We start from the raw sequence: 18,213 nt of genomic DNA, 5'->3' as shown, positions 1-18,213 counted from the left end.
TATCCTGGGAAAATTCACCTACCAGGGTGGCTGATCCCCATGAGAGAGTTTGTTAATGTCTAGCTTTTAGGAGTTGTGAGAATGCAAATATCACTTATTAATAGGACAACAAACAATGCTCTGAAGGGATGTGTTGTAATGTGGCAAGGGTGAAAGCACTTGGTTTGCATGATAACAATTTCCTTCATTCCTTATTTCAGCCTATGAAGCCTTTGAAAGCAGCTGCCACCACCTCTCAGCCTGTGCTGACCAGTCAGCAGATTGAGACAATATTCTTCAAAGTGCCTGAGCTCTACGAGATCCACAAAGAATTCTACGATGGGCTCCTGCCCCGGGTGCAGCAGTGGAGTCACCAGCAGCGAGTAGGGGACCTCTTCCAAAAGCTGGTGAGTCAGCTACCATCCCTGAAGCTGCTGGTACCTCCTCTGTCTCACAGGTCCCGGGATGTTTCTCTTTGGTGACAGCACATTGACCAAAAGGATGAGAGCCCATAGCTGGATCAGGTGTGAGGCTTCTAGCTTTGCTACATTGTCCTGAAGGGCCTGCAGCAGAAGTGGATGTTTTGTTGCCTTTAATTAAAGACCCCAGCAAGCTATGCTCAAATGCAGTCTTGCAGAGATGTTGGATCTCCAGGTGTCTGCTCTCCTGTCAAGCCATTTGCTTCAGAGCAAGATGGGAGGATGGAGTGTTAAAAAGGGTGCTTTTTAACACTGACAGCTGAGTGTTTCTCATTTACTGCTGAGCTCCCTCACACATACTTCCTTCTCTCTGTGGTGCTTTGCTCTATCTTGTGCTGATTTTCTCTGTTGTATGATCATCACCTTTGGCTTTGCTTTCCTACCACTGTCCTGGCCTTGATATTCCCCTTGCTGCTGTGCTGATGCAGTCAGCCTCCTGCTGGGAGTCCTCTGCGCAACCTTAAGAAAATTCACTTGACTGCAGAACAGGACAAAGACATATACAGCATATTCCTGAGGCTGAATTAAAATTGCTGAGTTTGAGCCAGATGACAAATTGTTTACATTCTAGGAGATTCCTTTGGCCCCTTTAGCCTCTCCCCTAGCATATGCAGAGAGCAAAGGATTAAAGGAGCTGTTTTCTTCCTTTTTAGAAAAGAATCTCTGCATTCCTGAGGTGCCTCTGATTCTCAGGGTAGGAGTGACATTCCAGTGAGGGGTTTATTGGATGGGGAGTGCACTTTGCCAGGGTCACTCAATTGTTAGCAGCTGTGTAGCCCAGCCCCAGCCCCTATGGAGCAGGGGAAATATGGGCCTGGAAGATGATGTTTTCCATGCAGGTCAGCAGCTCAAGATCAAAATATGGGAATCTGCTTTTCACTGCCAGCATGTTTTAGCCAGGAGGGGTCAAGTTTGTGCCTTGGTGAGTAGTTCATGGTATGCAATTTGAGCAACTGGTTTAAGAAGACACAACCATCTGCTGCTGGTTGCTGAAGCAGAGCTACAGAAGGCTGCTGAAAGCGGAAGCCTCGCAAACCGCACTGAAAGTAGCACAGCAGTGAAGACAGCACAAATTGAAGAATATTTTCTTTACACCTGCTGGCTGTGGAGCAGGCTCTGACTCACTGTGCAGCTACTCGGCCTTTGTTTCAGACCATTTCTTGCTGACAGAGATCACAGGCCCAGGAGTTAAGCCCCTGGGCACTCTATTTTTCTGTTCCCCTGATTCTTGTGTGTGTGCCTAACGGAATCGTTGATTTTCTTGGATTGGTATTGGAAGCAAAGGAGCAAGCTGCCCTAGTGTGGGAAGCTTGGAGCCAGCTTAGCACTTTCAGTTCTGGCGGTTGGGTACCGTGTCAGTGGGAATTGCACGCTCTTTGCTGGGTGAGATAAAGCTAATAATTCTTGGCAGGCAGGGGGAAGCAGCTACATGAGAGAGATGGCAAGAACATCAGGAGCCAGCTGACATCTATACAGGATGCACATCAAATCTTTTGGAGCAGACAGTTTGTTTGTGGTCATGTCATGCAGTCTGATGATAAACATTGGAATCTGTGTTGTTATCCTGAGTTCCCCAGGGACAGTAATTTTCTTTAATATCATGCAAACCAGTAGACTGAAGTTAGTTGTGCATGCAAGGAGTTTTAGAATTTCATCTGACTGGCATAAAATACAATCCATTTCCAACATCAGTGACTATTATTCCACATTTTTCCTGTTGAAACTAAGGAAAAAAAAAAGATGCCAGGCATGTGGGAGTGAAACACGCTTCTTATTTTGGGGGAATATTTGTGTGTGTTATTTATAACTAGAAAGGGAAACACTTTAGAGCTGTTTTTAGAAATGAAGATACTTAACAAATATTATCAGCAAGAGTTCTCGGGAATGGAAAAAATGTTAACCAAAAGACAATTATTTCTATGAAAGCTTGTTTAATTTTTCAATGTGCTGTTTTCAGAAAACATTGACCAGCATGAAAACTGTGTCTGAGCATTAGTGCTTTGATTGGAAGCTCAGCTTTTAATGGAAAAGGTGTTTTCATGACAGCATGTCCAGAAGAGGAAGGCAAAAGCTTAGAAAGACAGTTCAGGAGAAGCAGGAACCAAGAGCTGCACAGGAATGGAGAAACTTTAAAGTTCCATCTAGTTAGCTGCATCATCCAAACCTGAGTGTCAAAAGTGCCGCAAAGGATCAGTCACTCTGACAGCAGCTTCTTCACAGAATGGGGCCCCTGTGGCAAATACAGATTCTATTCTCTCCACACTGCTGGGGTCAGGTCACCTCTGGCATAAGTGAGTGCAGTTTCCTTCAGCTTCAGTCATAACCATGTTGTTTTGTATGAGGGTTGAGATTAATTTGGACTCTTTCAGTAAAATGTGCTCTAGGAATAAGCTCTGTGTTTCTTAACCACTGTTAGCTGAAGTAATCTGCACAGGGATTGTTCTCCTGGCTGTAACACACTGATTATGAGCGAGAAGGAGAGGAAAAGGGCACTGTCTGTGGGGATATTAGCTGCTCTGCCTGTGCACCTCTTGGGCAGAAGTGTTAGGGAAGTTGCAGAAGTAAGAAGTTGAAGTGCAAACTCCTCCTCAATGGAGCTCTTCACAGCACTCCACCTGTTGGCTTACTACTGACCAGGCACTTGCAAGCGTATTCAAGCTGCTGTGTTTACAGCACAGCCTGTGCAGCTCCACAGCACAAAAGCAGCTCTGCAATCCAGCCAAGCTTGGAAGCCACCCAGGGATTTCCTGCATGGGATCTTATGTTCTCTGGTGTGAATATGGCTGCAATTCCTAAGTTAGCAAACAGGGTCAGTGCTAAGACTTGATGATAATAATGGTTTATTACTGCACTCCATCTTCTTCTGGACCACTTGTGTATTCCTTCTGCTGGAAAAACTGCTGCTTTCTGTCACCTAGTGCTGCAGTCATCTGCCTTCCAAACAGGTTGTGCTCTGGATGTCTAGTCTTTATTTTCAGCCCTGTGCTGCCCTGATAACAGTGTTCACTAATGCAGATGTGGGTTAACAACTCGTTTGGTTCAGCGCACCCATCATGCAAAGCCAAGAAGGAGCTTACTGGAGTCACATTTGTGCTGTTGGGCTGAATCATTCCTGTCTGATTCATATTTTGTGGCAAATAGCCAGCACCTCCAGTTACATCAATGAGCTAAAATATTAATAGATACTAATCTGGCAGCTCAGAAGGGAAAAATAGATGGCAGTAATAAGGATGTGTCATTCTCACAGGCTTCCATATCCTTCACAAGTGAACCTGCTCAGTGTAGATGGAACTGGCTGCTTGGGAGCATCTGCCCTGGTTAAGCAAAGCTGATAGGTCAGAGAGACACTTTCTGGGCCTGCTCGGCATTCCCTGCAATTCACTGGTGTGAAGGAACATGACCTGGTCATTAGGTACTGAGGCTGGCCATCCCAAACTGTTGTCTTCTCCAGCCTTTATTTTATTTTGTTTTGCTTCCTGCAGGCCAGCCAGCTGGGAGTGTACCGGGCCTTTGTGGATAACTATGAAGTTGCTATGGAGACAGCAGAGAAATGCTGCCAAGCCAATGCTCAGTTTGCTGAAATCTCTGAGGTAATGTGATGGTATTCAGACACACGAGCTGTCTGGGTCTGACTAATACCCTGTGATGTCACTCCTGACTGTCCTCCAAGTATCTCTGCAGCCCTGACTTCAGGAGGAGTTGTGAGCTCCCGTAGACTCACTGTTTGAGCTCATGTTCTTACAGCGATTTATGGCTAATAAATGTTATCACAGAGACAGCCTTTATGTGCTGTCCCCACCCAGGGAGTCGTGTAAAAACTGGCATTGCTTTGAACTTCCCAACTCTGTGCCACCTTCATGGATTTCTAGAAGGGAAAGCTATGCTTGAGTTTATCAAATCTTTCTCTTGCTAATGATGATGCTGACTGTGGTGTAAAAAGCCATCCTTCCATCCTTAATGGCTTACATTAAGGCAGTGGAATTGCAGGCTTCACTGGCACAGACAGGAGGAGAGCATTGCTCTGTTTAAAGAGGCAAATGTGTCAATTGTAGTCTGTAATATTATTCACTGGGCTGCTTTGGTTTCCTCTCTGTAAGAGGAGCACCTTGTGTGGAAATGTTTTAAATGCTTTTTCAGGCTTCCCAGGCCACCAGCTTTGCCTGCAGTACAGGGTCTCTTTGACTGTCTGTATTGTGGTGATTATACCTTGAAGGACTCAGTTGCCAAGAAAACATGAACTTCATGGATGTGTCCTTAAAAGCAAGCAGATAAATAATCAGAGCTGAATAATACTGGGGGCTTTTTTTGCTCTCAAACTCCTGCGTACATTCAGTACTATGTGTTGAGAATTTTATAATAAAGAGGTAAAACAAAACATGTTCCCTCTGTGAAACAAGGGAAGCAAGGCTATACTGAGGGGATACACAAGGGACCTGCTATACTAAGAGTGCAAATGTCTTCCTGAGGACTTCCATCAGGTTCTGGTCCTTTGCCTGACCACTTCTGTGCTCTAGTGGTGGCAACTCAGTAATGTAACTTTCCCTTCTAATACTTTCTTTCAGTATTAGAATGTATTCCATGGACATTCCCATTTGTTACTGGCAGTCTTTTCAGGTAGTGTTGTGGTAGTCCCTCAAAGACAGAACAGAGATTAAGGCCTCAGGGTCCTGGGCCCTGTGCAAATGCAATCTGATCCTTGTTTCTTGCTGTTTTCTGAAGGATAACTCTGAAATCGTGCTAGGATCCACTGTATTTGGAATTATGATGATGGTATTTTTGCATTTGTGTCCCAGTGAGGATTTCAGAGCTCAGCATGTTAATGCAGGTAGCTTCATGGTCCATGTGCAAAGAGAAGTCTCACAGGCATTGTTCCTTCTCAGCCATGGAAGAGAGCTGGCTTGTCCAAGTCACCCAGCTCTGAATACAGGTATAAGGAAACATAACCTGGGGGTACTGAATCCCAATCCTGTGCTTTATCTGTTGGTGATGTACACATGCTGTGACAACAGCTGCATCCTTACAGACATGTCTTTCCCCTGCAAGTGATTAAAAATCTCCACTATCCCTGTTCCTATGGGTGGTTCCCTGTTTTGCTGCATCTCTATTGACATATGCTCCTAAGAGCACTGCTTAACGTTTGAGATGTGTGGGTGCCTATGACGTGGCAATGGTGGAGGTTCCAAGAAGGAAAGCACGCTTTTCCTTCACTCACTTGAACTGTGGCAGGGCTGTCCTCCATTCACACTTAGGCCCTCTCTTGGAGGAGCAGATAGTCTCTTACATTCCCATGTCATATTTCAAGGTGATTGACTGTCTGCTACGTGGGTTTTCTTTTTCTTTTAGAATCTAAAGGCTAGAAGCACAAAGGAATCTAAAGATCAGACGACGAAAAATTCCTTGGAAAGTGAGTGATCCATGCACAGGAGACTGTGGTTTGTCAGGACTGTGTGGAGACTGTTGCCAAAACTCCACTCTTTCTTTTGAAATGCTGGAAGGTTATGGAGTCTCTTCTGGCTCTACCTGGGAAATGAGATCCCTTTTGCTAAGTAGTGGAGCTCGTGCATAATAAACTGCATGCATGCATGGGGAAGCCCCTGCCCAGTCAAAAATCTCATCAGTCCTTTTGGGTAAAACCAGGCTAACCAAAGGGCTGCTATGATTTTTAAGAGAACATCTGCTACCCAGTGATAGCATAAACACAATCCTAGCAATTATTGTTACATGGGTTTTGCCCTGTGGTAGCATCTAGAGAGCCTGGTCAAGATCAGGTTCCATGGTGCTTGTCTCTATGTACAGAAGTAGAAGACAACCCATGTTATAAGAAGCTTCCATACTCATTAATTGCCTTCCTGGTTTGGCCTGTTATTAGAATTTGGAAGCATTCATCATGTCATGCTGAACCCCTGAAAGGGGGGGATGCACTGCCACTGTTTCAGTGACCTCCTTGGCAACTTTAAGAGTGCAAGGCTGGGTTCTGAGCTGTGGGGCCAGCCAGAGAATTGCCAGAAGTGTGCCATGCTGTGTGCAGCTGTTCTGTACCACCCTGCTTGCTCCTCAGCCACTGTGTGGCAGGGCGTGCTCACAAGCGTGCATCCGTCTTCCACGGAGCGTGTTTGTTTCCTCTGTGCATTCATGTGTGTTTTATTGGCTGTGCAGCACATTAACTTTAGAGAAGGGAATTTTCAAGTAGCTCACTGATTAATAAACCTCTTCTTGTACATTCAGTTGCATTGGACAAGTTGCTCTGTAGGGGTTGTCGTTAGGTGCCTCTTCCTTACCTTCCTGCTACCTTTTTTTTCACAGCTCTGTTATACAAGCCAGTGGATCGAGTGACTCGCAGCACACTTGTCCTGCATGTAAGTATCTGAAGGGCAATTTTGAAACTTTAGGCCCCTTTCCTATCTTCTTTGCCCTTCAAATTTTCTGTGGGGCTGCAGGAGCTGCAAAAATAAACCTGTCACGTTGTGTATGAGCCCCTTCCTTTTACACTAAGGGGAGTCCGTAGGTATGAGCCTGCTACTTCTTCCGTGGTGCTACCAAGAAGTGCAGGGTATTAGCCCTTCCTCCAGAGAGAAATCCTTGCATGAATTTGTAAGAAGCTGGAGCATCTTGTCATACCGCTCTAGTTAGGGACCCTCAGACCTTTCTGCTTTCCAGTGCTCCTCACAGTTCTGTCCTTTCTGTTCCTGTGTCAGGACTTGCTCAAGCACACTCCAGTGAGCCACCCCGATCATCCACTCCTGCAGGATGCTCTGCGGATCTCCCAGAACTTCCTCTCCAGTATCAACGAGGAGATCACTCCTCGTCGTCAGTCCATGACTGTAAAGAAGGGGGAGGTGAGTCTTTCTGCTTTCATTATTTTCTTGGTTTCTAAATACTGGTTGTGCCTTTTCTGTAGAGCGGGCTAGGAAGTTAGGCTACTAATTTGTTTGTTGCTAAGATACAGTTTATGCAGTGTCCTTGTTCTCTGAAGGATGTGGTACAGCTCCTCTCTGTTTTCTGTTCAGAAAACAGTTTGGAAACTCAGAGTAAAAAGTATGATTAGACTTTTTTCCTTAGCATTGTTATAATCATCTGTCATAGATAATTTCTATGACGCATCGTGCTATGTGCTAAACAGATTTATATTTTACCTGCAAACTGAAACCAAACAGGAAGCCTTGGAGGAGAAAAAAGTGAGGAAACATCAGAAACTGAAACAGATTGGGAAAAACCACTTTCCAGAACCTTCATTCTCACCATAAAACTCATTTTCCACAGCTTCATTTCCAGAGAAGAATGTCATAAATGGGAATAGGAAGCAAATTAAATGGAATAGTTTGGGAAAGCTAAGGGAGGTGATTGATTCCCAAGGGTGTAATGTAAATCCCCTCAGCTCTACCAGAAGCTGGACTACCCCAGGAACTGTTAAGATGTGCAGTTCTTTTACCTGCATACAGTGTTGTGCAAGGAGGGCATAGAGATACACAGTGGTCAAGTCCTGCATGCCTCGGTGGGCTTGATTCATCTGCCTTGTAATTGCATCAGAAAGTAATTCAGTCCTTCCTGATGAGGAGAGGCCAGGGCTTACAGAAGTATTAGGAGAAAGGAGGATGTAAGAGGTTGGACGAGAGGTGCAACTCAGTATATATGTGAGAGGAATTGCAGCAGCATGCTAGAGACACTGGCTGATCAAATGTGACCCAAATTACCTGTACAAAACCATCTTTTACAAAGCCCAGGAGATTGTTAAGATACCACGAAGCTTTGTGATGTATTCCCAAATCTTGTCAGCTAAACATGCTTGGGTTTAGCTGTTAAACTGATTTTCAGCTGACAGAGATTTACTAGAAGCTGCAGTACTGGGAATTTGGGGCACCTCGTCCTGCAAGTCTTGCTCATTGTCTCATTTTGTCAACTGAGGAAGTCTGCAGCTGAGAAAAGGAGGGGCTGAGCAATTGGAGGCTGAGGGAGAAGCTCAGACATCAGTCACCAGGGCCTGAGCAATAGTAGATGGCCTCATTAAAGCGGATGCTGATTGAGTCATAGCAGAAATGCAGGCTAGAATGCCCCCTCACAGGGGAGGGTGCATTTTGTGTTCTCCAGCTGTCTGTCAGCATCTCAATGAGGGATGCAGGCTTTGAAAAGTGTCATGCAGAATCCTAATGAGGTGCCAGAGCCCAGGCAAAGGGGCAGACTCAGGAGGGTGATCCTGATGATCTCCTTTTGGAATGGTGTGTTTGTCAGATGTTAGCTGGGGAGGGTTGTCAGGATTGGGCTCAGCAGGGCTGTTCACATTCTCGCTGGTGCTGCTGTGACTCCATGTGGGATGTGAGGCAGTAGAGAAGAGGACATACCCCAGGAGAGGGCTGCAGGTGTGCGGAAGGGGACTGGGATCCCTTTGTGCTCTCCCTCACTGTACACAGCTTGCACTGAGCCCAGGGAAGAGAAGGACTTGCTTTTGATGCTTCCCAGAGTTTACCTTCCAGTCTGGGAGTGTGATGGATACTTGCTGTACTCACTTGGCACTAATATCCCACTTTTTTCAAAGATGTCACACCCCAGTTAACACCACTCTGTGTCTAGAGAGTAGGTATGTTCCCTCTCTGCTCTTCGCTACTCCGCGTGGGTTAGTGATGGCTGCTCTTTCCTATAAGCTACTCAGATTGGGGTCAGAGCTGGGTTTTGTTTATGCCTGTAAATCTTCCCTTTCCTACTTATCCTTTCCTCCCACTCGCCTTGCTTGTGCTTCCCCTAGGGTGGCAGGACACTGTGCAGTTTGCATCTCCTAATTGACGGCTCTCAATGCATAATGCATTTCTTATTTTAATGAATCACCAGCTTGCTTTGATGGCTTTTTTCATTATTTGTCTTCCTCCCATTGAAATTTCCTTGGTGGAAAGGAAGGAGGGAAAACAGCCCTTTCCCCTCATGTATTGCTTAGGTGCTGATCTCAGTTATCTTTTTCTCCCAGTCCTCGCCTTTTATGTGGAATATATTTCCCCTTTGAGTGTGTTGTGGGGAGGAGTCAAATCTCCTCTACCAGCCTCTTGCTTGAGCTCTTTTTTTCAGGATTGCTTTGAACTAGGGAAAGCAGCCAGTTGTTAATCTCCCTAGTGACAGGCTGCTAAGGAGGAGAGTGCGGGTCAGGAAAGACTTACAGGCTCATCAGCAGAGTATTCCTCCCCTTTGCAAAAAGTGATTCCCTGCTCCGGGAGCACTGACTTGTTCTGACCTTCCTGCTCTTCCTGCCTGATGTCAGGTGTCCTTCCTGCACACCAGCCCCCTGGTTCTGCTTGGCTCCATAGGCTGTTTCCTAATTCAAGAGATATGCATGTAAAGTGAAAGTTTATTGTGATGCAGAGTGATGGTTTCATGTGCTGGGCTGAATGAGTGTTTCAGGTAGTGCAAGGAGATGGCCACAAAGGAGTAAAACCATTCACCAGAGCTACAGACAGAGCTGCAGCAGGGAGGGCAGTTTTGGGCGGTTAAGGCTATGAACACATAGCTTGGTCATTGCTGTCTGCCAGCCTGTCTGTAGCTTGTGTTCTAGAGGAGCCAGGAGTGCCCTAGTCAGGCTACACAAGGGAGGGCTGCTCTGGCTGGGCTCTCATGTCTGTTTCCAACCAGCCCTATCTCTTGCTCCCTCCTTTTCTCCCCATCTTTCTACTTCTGTGGTTTTAGTTTTTTAGGGGTTTGTGTTGGGTTATCTGCACCTCTCCACTTTGCCAGCCCTCTAAATTACCCAACAAATGTGTGGAAGGAAGGAGCATCTGAGTAGTGCTGTACTTTCTGACTCTCTCAGTGTGGGTGGTGGAGAATCTTTCACCCCTTAGGACCACAGAGCAGACATCCTATTTGTTCACTGCTAATCCTTCTTCATCACTGTCCTCTTCACTTAAATAGGGAACCTGTTTAGTGTTCTACTGGGGATGGTCCCTTGGGGAAGCAGGAAAACGAATGCTTTGAGGTGTAGCATGTGCCACTATTATGAGCCTGATGAAGGGGGTGATAACCTTTCTAGTCTTATTAACACAGAAGGTATATGGACTGCGTGGGGGGGTTTTTTCCTCAACTAAGCCTGGATGCAAATGACTGTAGAGCTTGTGTCTTCTTTCCCTGCCAGAAGTGACGGCTTGTGTTTCAAGCTAATTCTGCCCATTCTTGTAAAGCAGGAATTAATGAAACTGCAAAAATTTGCAGAGCTCATTTGGGAGATGGTGGCTCCTTCTGATGCTCTTTGCAGGGGTTTGTTTCAGGGCAGTTCAGACAGACCTGCATAGTGGTGGCTGCCATTCAGCCTTGTCCCTGGCCATGCAGTCTCACCCTCTCTGAAGTGCTCACACTGGTATTTGTGTGATGCCACAGTGTTGTAGAGGAATGGAGCTGCCTGAAAACAAAGCCTTTTTGAGATTTGGGTCACTTCACTGGTGGAGTGGCTTGGTGTTTGGTCTCATTAGCACCAGTCCAGACACAAGAGGACTGACAGGCAGTTCCTTCTGGGATCAAACCCACTAGGTCCTATGTTGGATCTGCTTATGTTACTGTGTACCTTTTCCCTTGCACCATAGAGAAGAGGCTACTTGGCAAGCTGCTGTACCATGTTGCTAAATATGCCTATAAACTGCAGCCAAGGGACTGAGTATCACTGCCTTAGGCTCCTGTTTAAGCCAAGCCTTCTAGGGAAGGGAAGGGACAAAGGACATTTGCAAGGGAGCAGAAGTGCTGACTAAAGCTGGGAGCTAAGCTCGGACACAGGCAGCCATGCACAGCTTGAGGCCTGGTGCCTACTGCTTCTGGAGGCCTTGGGCAGATGTTGGCAATAGAGCAATCAAAAATGATCTTGGATGCTTCACACTGTCTTACAGCTGGAGTCAGAGCACTCCTGGTGACAGAAGCTTTGGAATGAAAAAAGCAAGGCTTTTGAAATGCTCAGAGAGCAGCCAGTTTATCTCCCTGGGCAGAGCATCCCTTTATTCTGCAGCGCTCGTCTTGCAACACACACACGCGCGCGGAATCGTTTTCTTCCTACGCTCTGCAGAAAGCCAAACCACGTCTTCCTCACTGACATATGCCAATACCCATCTCCTGCTTTTACCTTCCTCCTCCTGCATCACACATGTTCCAGTCCTCTCACCCACGCACGCTGCAGGCCTCTGCTGTCACCACGTCGGATGAGCTCTTTCCTCGGCACACAAGTGAGGAGATGGCCTTTTGTACAGCTGTGGCTCTGGATGAGTAGATTTTCAATTCTGCTTTTTGTAATGCATCTCAGGCAAGCTGGTCTCCTGCCACACTTCCTGGAGTTAAGTGGTACGTGACAGCAGCAGGATTTATCATATGCAAACAGCACAGAAACACTGTAGGATGAGCAGATGAGCATACAGGTAGTCGTGAGGTTGGTAGCAGAGGAGGGAGAGATGCTCACTGACAGAGCTAAGAGGAGGAGGACAGCAATAGGCAATTCAAATTGGATATCCAAACTCTGAAAGATGTACAGAGAGCGCTCTTTTGTCCAGAGCACTGAGGTGGGTGGGAGAAGAAGCAGGTGAAAACATGCAGAGGAAAGCAGGGCCTAGAAAGGAGACTTGGGATTTATACTTCACCGGTACAGCAGCCTTGCAAGAGTTACAGAAGGTACAGTCTGCCCAGTTTGAGAGGTTAAACATGATCCTAATTCACTCTGTTATACAAAATAGGAACCTTTCCCCCAGGCCTCCTGGAACATCTCTCTATAGATGAGCACCTGGCAGTCTAGGGGCTGTCTGTGGAAGAAAGGAGGTCACTCTGCTACTGTACTGCCACTCTGATCCCAGGCTTAAGTTTTCTTGGATGTTTCTTTGGTGTTTCTGTGGTCTGTATACCGTTTCAGGGTATTTTGAGAAACCTTTAGCATCTTTGGTAATCTCAGCAAACAGTATCTTTGGAAACAAGGAAGAGACACGCTAGTAGAGAAACTTTGTGTTTCCCACACAAAGGCTGTTGTATGTCATGTACAGCAGGATCACCAAGCCAAAAGACCTCATGTTTCAGGAGACCCTGTTTAACAGGAGGCCACCAAAGGAGCAGCTGTAGCTGGCCCTGGATGGGAGGAATTGACCAAAGTGGGCATTAGTTCCCAAACTTCTGGAGAAAGCCCATGGAGCAAAGGTGTCACAGGTGTAAGCCCAGCACGAGCCCTGTCTGAGGGGGCTGCTGGCTCCCCCTGGGTGGGGTAGGATGGGCTGACTCATGTCTGGAGGTCCGGGAAGGTGCCCTGCGCTCGCTCACTGTGGGGTTTGGCAGGGATCTGGTAGGCCAGTTGGGAAATCCTTTTATTGTTTCCCTCTGACCTGCTGAACCCTCCCTGCAAGATGAATCATTTGCAGCAAAGGATGTGACCCTTTGTTGGAAGCACTCCTCCTCTGCTCTGCTGATGCTGAGCAGCCTGGGGCATGCCTGTTGTGCCCAGTCCTGACGAAAGTCCTGTTTTCAGAGAGAAGCTGGTAGTTAGATCTAATATCAACCTCCACAGCCCTGTGAGGAGATTTCCTGACTTGATATTTTCTCCTGTCCTCTCCTCCCAAAATACTTGGTTGCTTTTGTGGCAGTTTACCCCTGCTGCTTGCTGAAGGGAAGGAAGCCTTCCCAACTAGCTCATGAGCAAGAAGAATGAGAAGTCTGGGAAGCTCAGTGTTTTCCTTGGAGCAGCTGACTGGAATACATCCCTCTCACCCATTTCCTTCTGTTCCTGTCAAGCTTAGGAAATGCAGCCTTGTCTTCTTCCCACCCAGCTCTTTTCCTGGGAGATCATGCTGATGAAGATTGTTTGCTGCCTCATGGTAGCACTGTGCCTCCTGTCAGTCAGGGCGTTTTGTACCCAAGTGTGCTAGGCAAAATAAACTCTGTGTGGATGAGTGGTACCTCAGTCCCAGATGGGAAGAGTGAAGGCTGTTGAATCACACCCCCCTTCGGCAAGCTTTCTGCTTGGGTTTTGGGGAGATGAGGGACAGAGAGCATGGCTGCTTGGAGGTGATGACCGAGCCCTGTGCAGCGACAGGTTAGTTGCAGCTACAAGAGGCAGAAGTGGTGGCAACTGGCAACCTGCCTGTCCAGGTCTGTAGCCTCGTGGCAGGGAATCCTGATGGGATCTTTTTTTGTGGAGGCCTGACATAAAGGTGGTTTCCAGTCACTGGTGCCTCCCTATGGACTTTCCCTTGACTCGAGGACATTCTTGTCTTCAAAATACTCTGGCCCATAGGTAATGGTACTGGAATACTGTCAGAAGCAGGGTGCTGATCTCAGGCTTGATGCCGTGAAAAGCCAAAATCAAAACTCAATCGTCTTGGTGTCTGCTAAGCAGGTATTGCAGCGCTGGGCAGCACAGGGGATCGCTGCACATCCTTTGCATAGTTCTTTGCTGACCAACTACTACTTACCATGTTCCCCGCTTCAGGCTGAGCATTAGTCCTTCACAGACCTCCCACAGCTCTCAGAGCCTGTGCCCTCTGTTGCCTGTGAAGAAACACACTGCTGGCCATGTTGACCTGTCTCTGCCACCAGAGATGTCTTCCCAGGCCAGGGTGCTAAGCTAGTGCTCTGCACTAGCCTGGGGTATTTTTCAGCTCGGAACTCGTGGCAGAGGGCTGGGCAGGGGGCTTGGCTGCTCTGGGACACCTGCATGTGCCCAGCAGTGGGATGGAAGGCTAGGTCAGGACTGTGCCAATTCCCTGCCAAGTAGGGAAGTGACAATGTCACCTCCTGCTGGGTAGCAGAGATGAGAGAGCTGTGAGAACATCTTTACACCTACGAACAATGAGCAGAGGTTGAGCTGGCAAAAAGCTGCTATTCTCATTGCCTCAGAGGAGCTGAGCTGATTTGCAGTGTAATTAATATGCATCAGATCTAGAAACCTGAGATCAGGGTTTCTTCTTTCTCAGAAAATATCTTTCTTTGCTTTGTTATTGCTCCCAAATGAAGTTCTTTGCAGCTGTGGAGAGCATGTTTGCTACTGACAAGGTAGCAATCCTCCTTCTCCTCCTTTTTATTTACTTATTTTTAAAGCTCAGTGTTTCTAGTTTCCTACCTGGGGGATGTTTGCCAGGCAGGAGGGGGAGGCATGCACAAGTGCACATCAGCAGCTGAGAAATTATTGCAGGCAGGCATTCTCTCCAAAACCACTGAGGAGAAGCCAGGAGGATCACGCCCACCTAAAAATAAACATTAACATATGTCCAGGCCTTTCAGAGCCTGAATCACTGCTGGATACCAGATCTTCACCAACTCCTGCCCAGAGATGGTGCAACAGTCTGCTAAGGAGCAGCCTTGCTTCCTGGCACTGTGGGAAAGGTGCAGTGTTTGCTGCTGCTCACAGGTTTACAGCACCTTTGTTTAATCAAAGACAGCACCAAGACAAGATGCCAAGGCTGCTGTGTGTGCTTTAGCAGTTCACTGTGGTGCTAGTGCAGCTGCAGATGGGAAAACACAGGCTCTTAGTCCGTGTCAGGAAGTTTAGACTGCTGTAGGACAGAATTATATCTGTAAGGGCATTTCTCTGCCTGGTGTTCCTTGCCACGATGCCTGCTGGGCTCAGGACTGATGTGGTTTGTTTTCATTTTGGAGAGCCAAGATGGGAAGGGTGGTAGGCGGAAGGAAAGGCAGCGTGGGGGTTTTACACTCCCACACCCTCTGCAGTAAATGTGTTCAGGGCTGGTTAAGTCACGCAGCAAACAGAACCTGAGAAGCAGAGGCACCGGTTCCAGTTTGGGTGCCCTGACCTCGCTGAGGTGAGCTGTTCTGCTGTGGCATTCTGCTGCTCAGCAGGGCACAGCTGTCTCTTGGAAATGGACAGTTTCCATGTCCGTGTTTCCCAGCATGGGGATCACAGGGATACTGGAGGTTGAGAGACAGTTGTAGTGCCAGGTCCTGATCGTGGGTCTGGAAGGCTGTCAGTCTGTGGGGGTGTTGGACAGTACTGGGTGGTATTTGCAGGTCTTTCCTATTCCCAGACACCACACAGTCAAGGCATACGTAATATGTATAATGTGTCACTCAGTGGTGTCCTTTCAGCTGGAGTAGCAAGGAAAGTCTGGGATAAGTACCTTAGCATGGCTGTGTGGAGAAAGTGATGGTTCCTGCTTGTTCTGGCTGTGAAGCCAGACAGCACTGACACTTACACATACTGGGGGGAATCAACTTTGCCCAAAGCTTAATACTCCTGACTCCTGTTTGAAGATGAGTGGGAGATACTTGTTCCAGATGTGCACTCAGATTCCTATTGATCCTGATGTTGGAGCAGGAGACCTGAGCACAGAGCAGAGCTTGAAACGCCGGGCTTGGTCACTGGTAACAGCATCTGTCTCAGTGCCAGACCTCCAGCCGTTTTGTCTTTCACCTATGGGGTCCCCATAAGGGAATTAGGAGAGCGATGCTTCTGCCTGCCAGTGTGTGCCTCTTATTTAGGAAGTTGTAAAGCTCCCTGGAACTAGAAACAGAAATAAAGGTGTCAGGGTTGTGCGGCTTCTTTGCATCTTCTAGGTTCAGGGAATTTTTATATGATATATAAAAGAGATTTAAATAAGCATGAGGTGGGGGCATATCCAGATGGTTCTATTTAAACACAGACTGGTAAGGGACTGCTGAGAAGTCTGCTAAATACACGATTTGCTCAGGAATCATCCCTTAGCAGCACTTGGAATGAAGAAGCAGCAACGGCATCCATCTGTTACTGGACAAACTACTGCTGTGAATGGGGAGCGGAGGTGTCGGGGAAGGTGTTCACTGTGCTTTCTCCCTGGTGTGAGGCGGCTTAACCTGAATTCAGTGGCTGGGTAGGCGACTCCTGAGAAGAGTGGTGTTTGCTGCTCTCTGCTGGCCTGTGAGGGGGTGATGGGCTGCCTGGTTCTAGCCCGTGGGTGAGCTGAAGCCGGGCAGTGACTCACGATAAATACCACTCGTGCTCAGGGATGGGTGTTAAGAGGAGCCTGAAGTCTGCCCCACACCCTCACTAGGAGAGGGGAGCAGCACCGAGCATATGGCAAGGAACCTGAGCAGCCTTTTCTCCCTGAATGAGGCCAGGTTATGGGATAGACACTGGTAGGAGTCACGTCTATGGAATTGTTGCCCCAGTGTCAAACCTGGGGCTCAGGGTGCACTAACCAAAACATTCTGTTCTGCTTTATCCCCAGCACCGGCAGCTGCTGAAGGACAGTTTCATGGTGGAGCTGGTGGAGGGGGCTCGCAAGCTACGACATGTCTTTCTTTTTACTGATCTGTTCCTGTGTGCCAAGCTCAAGAAGCAGATTGGAGGGTGAGGTTTGCCTTCTGGACTATGTACTTTGCATCTCAGCTTCAGCAGAACCCAGCAGTCTTGGCTGAATGTGAATACCCTACCTCTAAGCCCCAAGATGCAGTTAGTTAATGAGGTTGTTAATTTTGGCCTTGCAGCTGCAGCCAGTTACCAGTTTTGCAGAAAAATGGAAAAGATCTGATGAACAGACTGTGTGTGAACCCCAGAGTGCGGCAAAACCAACAGTTTTGTTCACATTTTTTGTAAATGAGGGGGGAGGAACCTGTACTGACATAGCTGCCTCAAATGAGGCTTCTCCATTTGATAGAGGTTCTGCTCTGGGATACCCCTCTCATCCTTGCCCTCCTCAAGTGACAAGTAGTCTCTGCCCCTTTTGAAGCACATCCTTGTGAGGAATTAACCTTCAGAAGAGTTGGACATTCCCAATAGTGGATGTTCCTGACAGGTGAGGTGGAGAAAGAATAAATCACGTCAAAGACCTGAAAAATGAACTGGTGAAAGCACTGGGGAATGATAATCTCTTCCAGTTGGATTACACAGATTATACATTTTGGTTCATCTGCCTCACTTGGTCCTCCTAGTGTAGGCAAGATAGACCTGGGCTTAGACCACAGGTAGCAGCCAAATTGGAGGCATGGCATAGCTTCTGAACTTGTCTTCTGCAGGGGCTTCAAAGGGATAGCATGCAGGACTCAAAGGGTTTGCAAAAGATCTTTGTGACTTACCATAGTATCATAGAATGGTCTGGGTTGGAAGGGACCCCAAGGATCACACAGTTCCAAACCCCCTGCCACAGGTAGGGCCATGAATCTCCAGGCATGATCTAGACAGGGTTGCCCAGGGACCCATCCAACCTGACCTTGAACATCCCCAGTGATGGGGCACCCACCACCTCTCTGGGCAGTCTGTTCCAGCCCCTCACCACTCTCTCTGGAAAGAACTTCCCCCTAATACCTAATCTAACCCTTCCCTCCTTCAGCTTCACTCCATCCCCCTTGTCCTGCCAGTGTCTGCTCTTTAAAAAAGTTGATTCCCCTCCTGTTTCTCTGCTCCCTTCAGGGACTGGAAGGCTGCAATGAGGTCCCCCTGCAGCCTTCTCTTCTCTAGGCTGAACAAGCCCAGCTCCCTCAGCCTCTCTTCGTAGGGGAGGTGCTCCAGCCCTCTGACCATCTTTGTGGCTCCTCTGAACCCTCTCCAAATTTCTACATGTTTCTTGTACTGGGAGCCCCAGCTCTGGACACAGGACTCTAGATGGGGCCTCACGAGGGCAGAGTAGAGAGGGGACAATCCCCTCCCTATCCCTGCTGGCCACCCCTCTTCTGATGGAGCCCAGGATACCATTGGCCTTCTGAGCTGCAAGAGCACACTGCTGGCTCATGTTAAGTTTTCATGTTAATTTAGGACTTCTTAGCTGAAAAGAACTACATCACAAAACAAGTCACTTTGTTACATGCTGCACTAGTTATTGTCCCTTCTATGCTTTCATGC

General features: G+C 47.6%; 1 protein-coding gene across 2 annotated transcripts in view; it reads left to right on the top strand.

The window, feature by feature from the left end:
- BCR (BCR activator of RhoGEF and GTPase) overlaps nt 1-18,213 on the top strand; it is a gene marked incomplete at both ends in the record, with an annotated part of 98,949 nt that overhangs the window by 61,286 nt on the left and 19,450 nt on the right. For both annotated transcript variants that reach the window (XM_084271866.1, XM_084271865.1), the window contains 6 exons: nt 201-386; nt 3,941-4,048; nt 5,802-5,862; nt 6,762-6,814; nt 7,154-7,294; nt 16,604-16,725. In XM_084271866.1, the coding sequence (XP_084127992.1) occupies nt 201-386; nt 3,941-4,048; nt 5,802-5,862; nt 6,762-6,814; nt 7,154-7,294; nt 16,604-16,725 (671 nt within the window). The remainder of the gene's footprint in view (nt 1-200; nt 387-3,940; nt 4,049-5,801; nt 5,863-6,761; nt 6,815-7,153; nt 7,295-16,603; nt 16,726-18,213) is intronic.

The sequence above is a fragment of the Gallinula chloropus genome (genome assembly GCF_964237585.1).
Source record: "Gallinula chloropus genome assembly, chromosome: 17".
NCBI classification, from domain to species: Eukaryota; Metazoa; Chordata; class Aves; order Gruiformes; family Rallidae; genus Gallinula; species Gallinula chloropus.
Note: the sequence above shows the minus strand (reverse complement) of the source record. Positions and strands in the feature narration are given on the sequence as shown.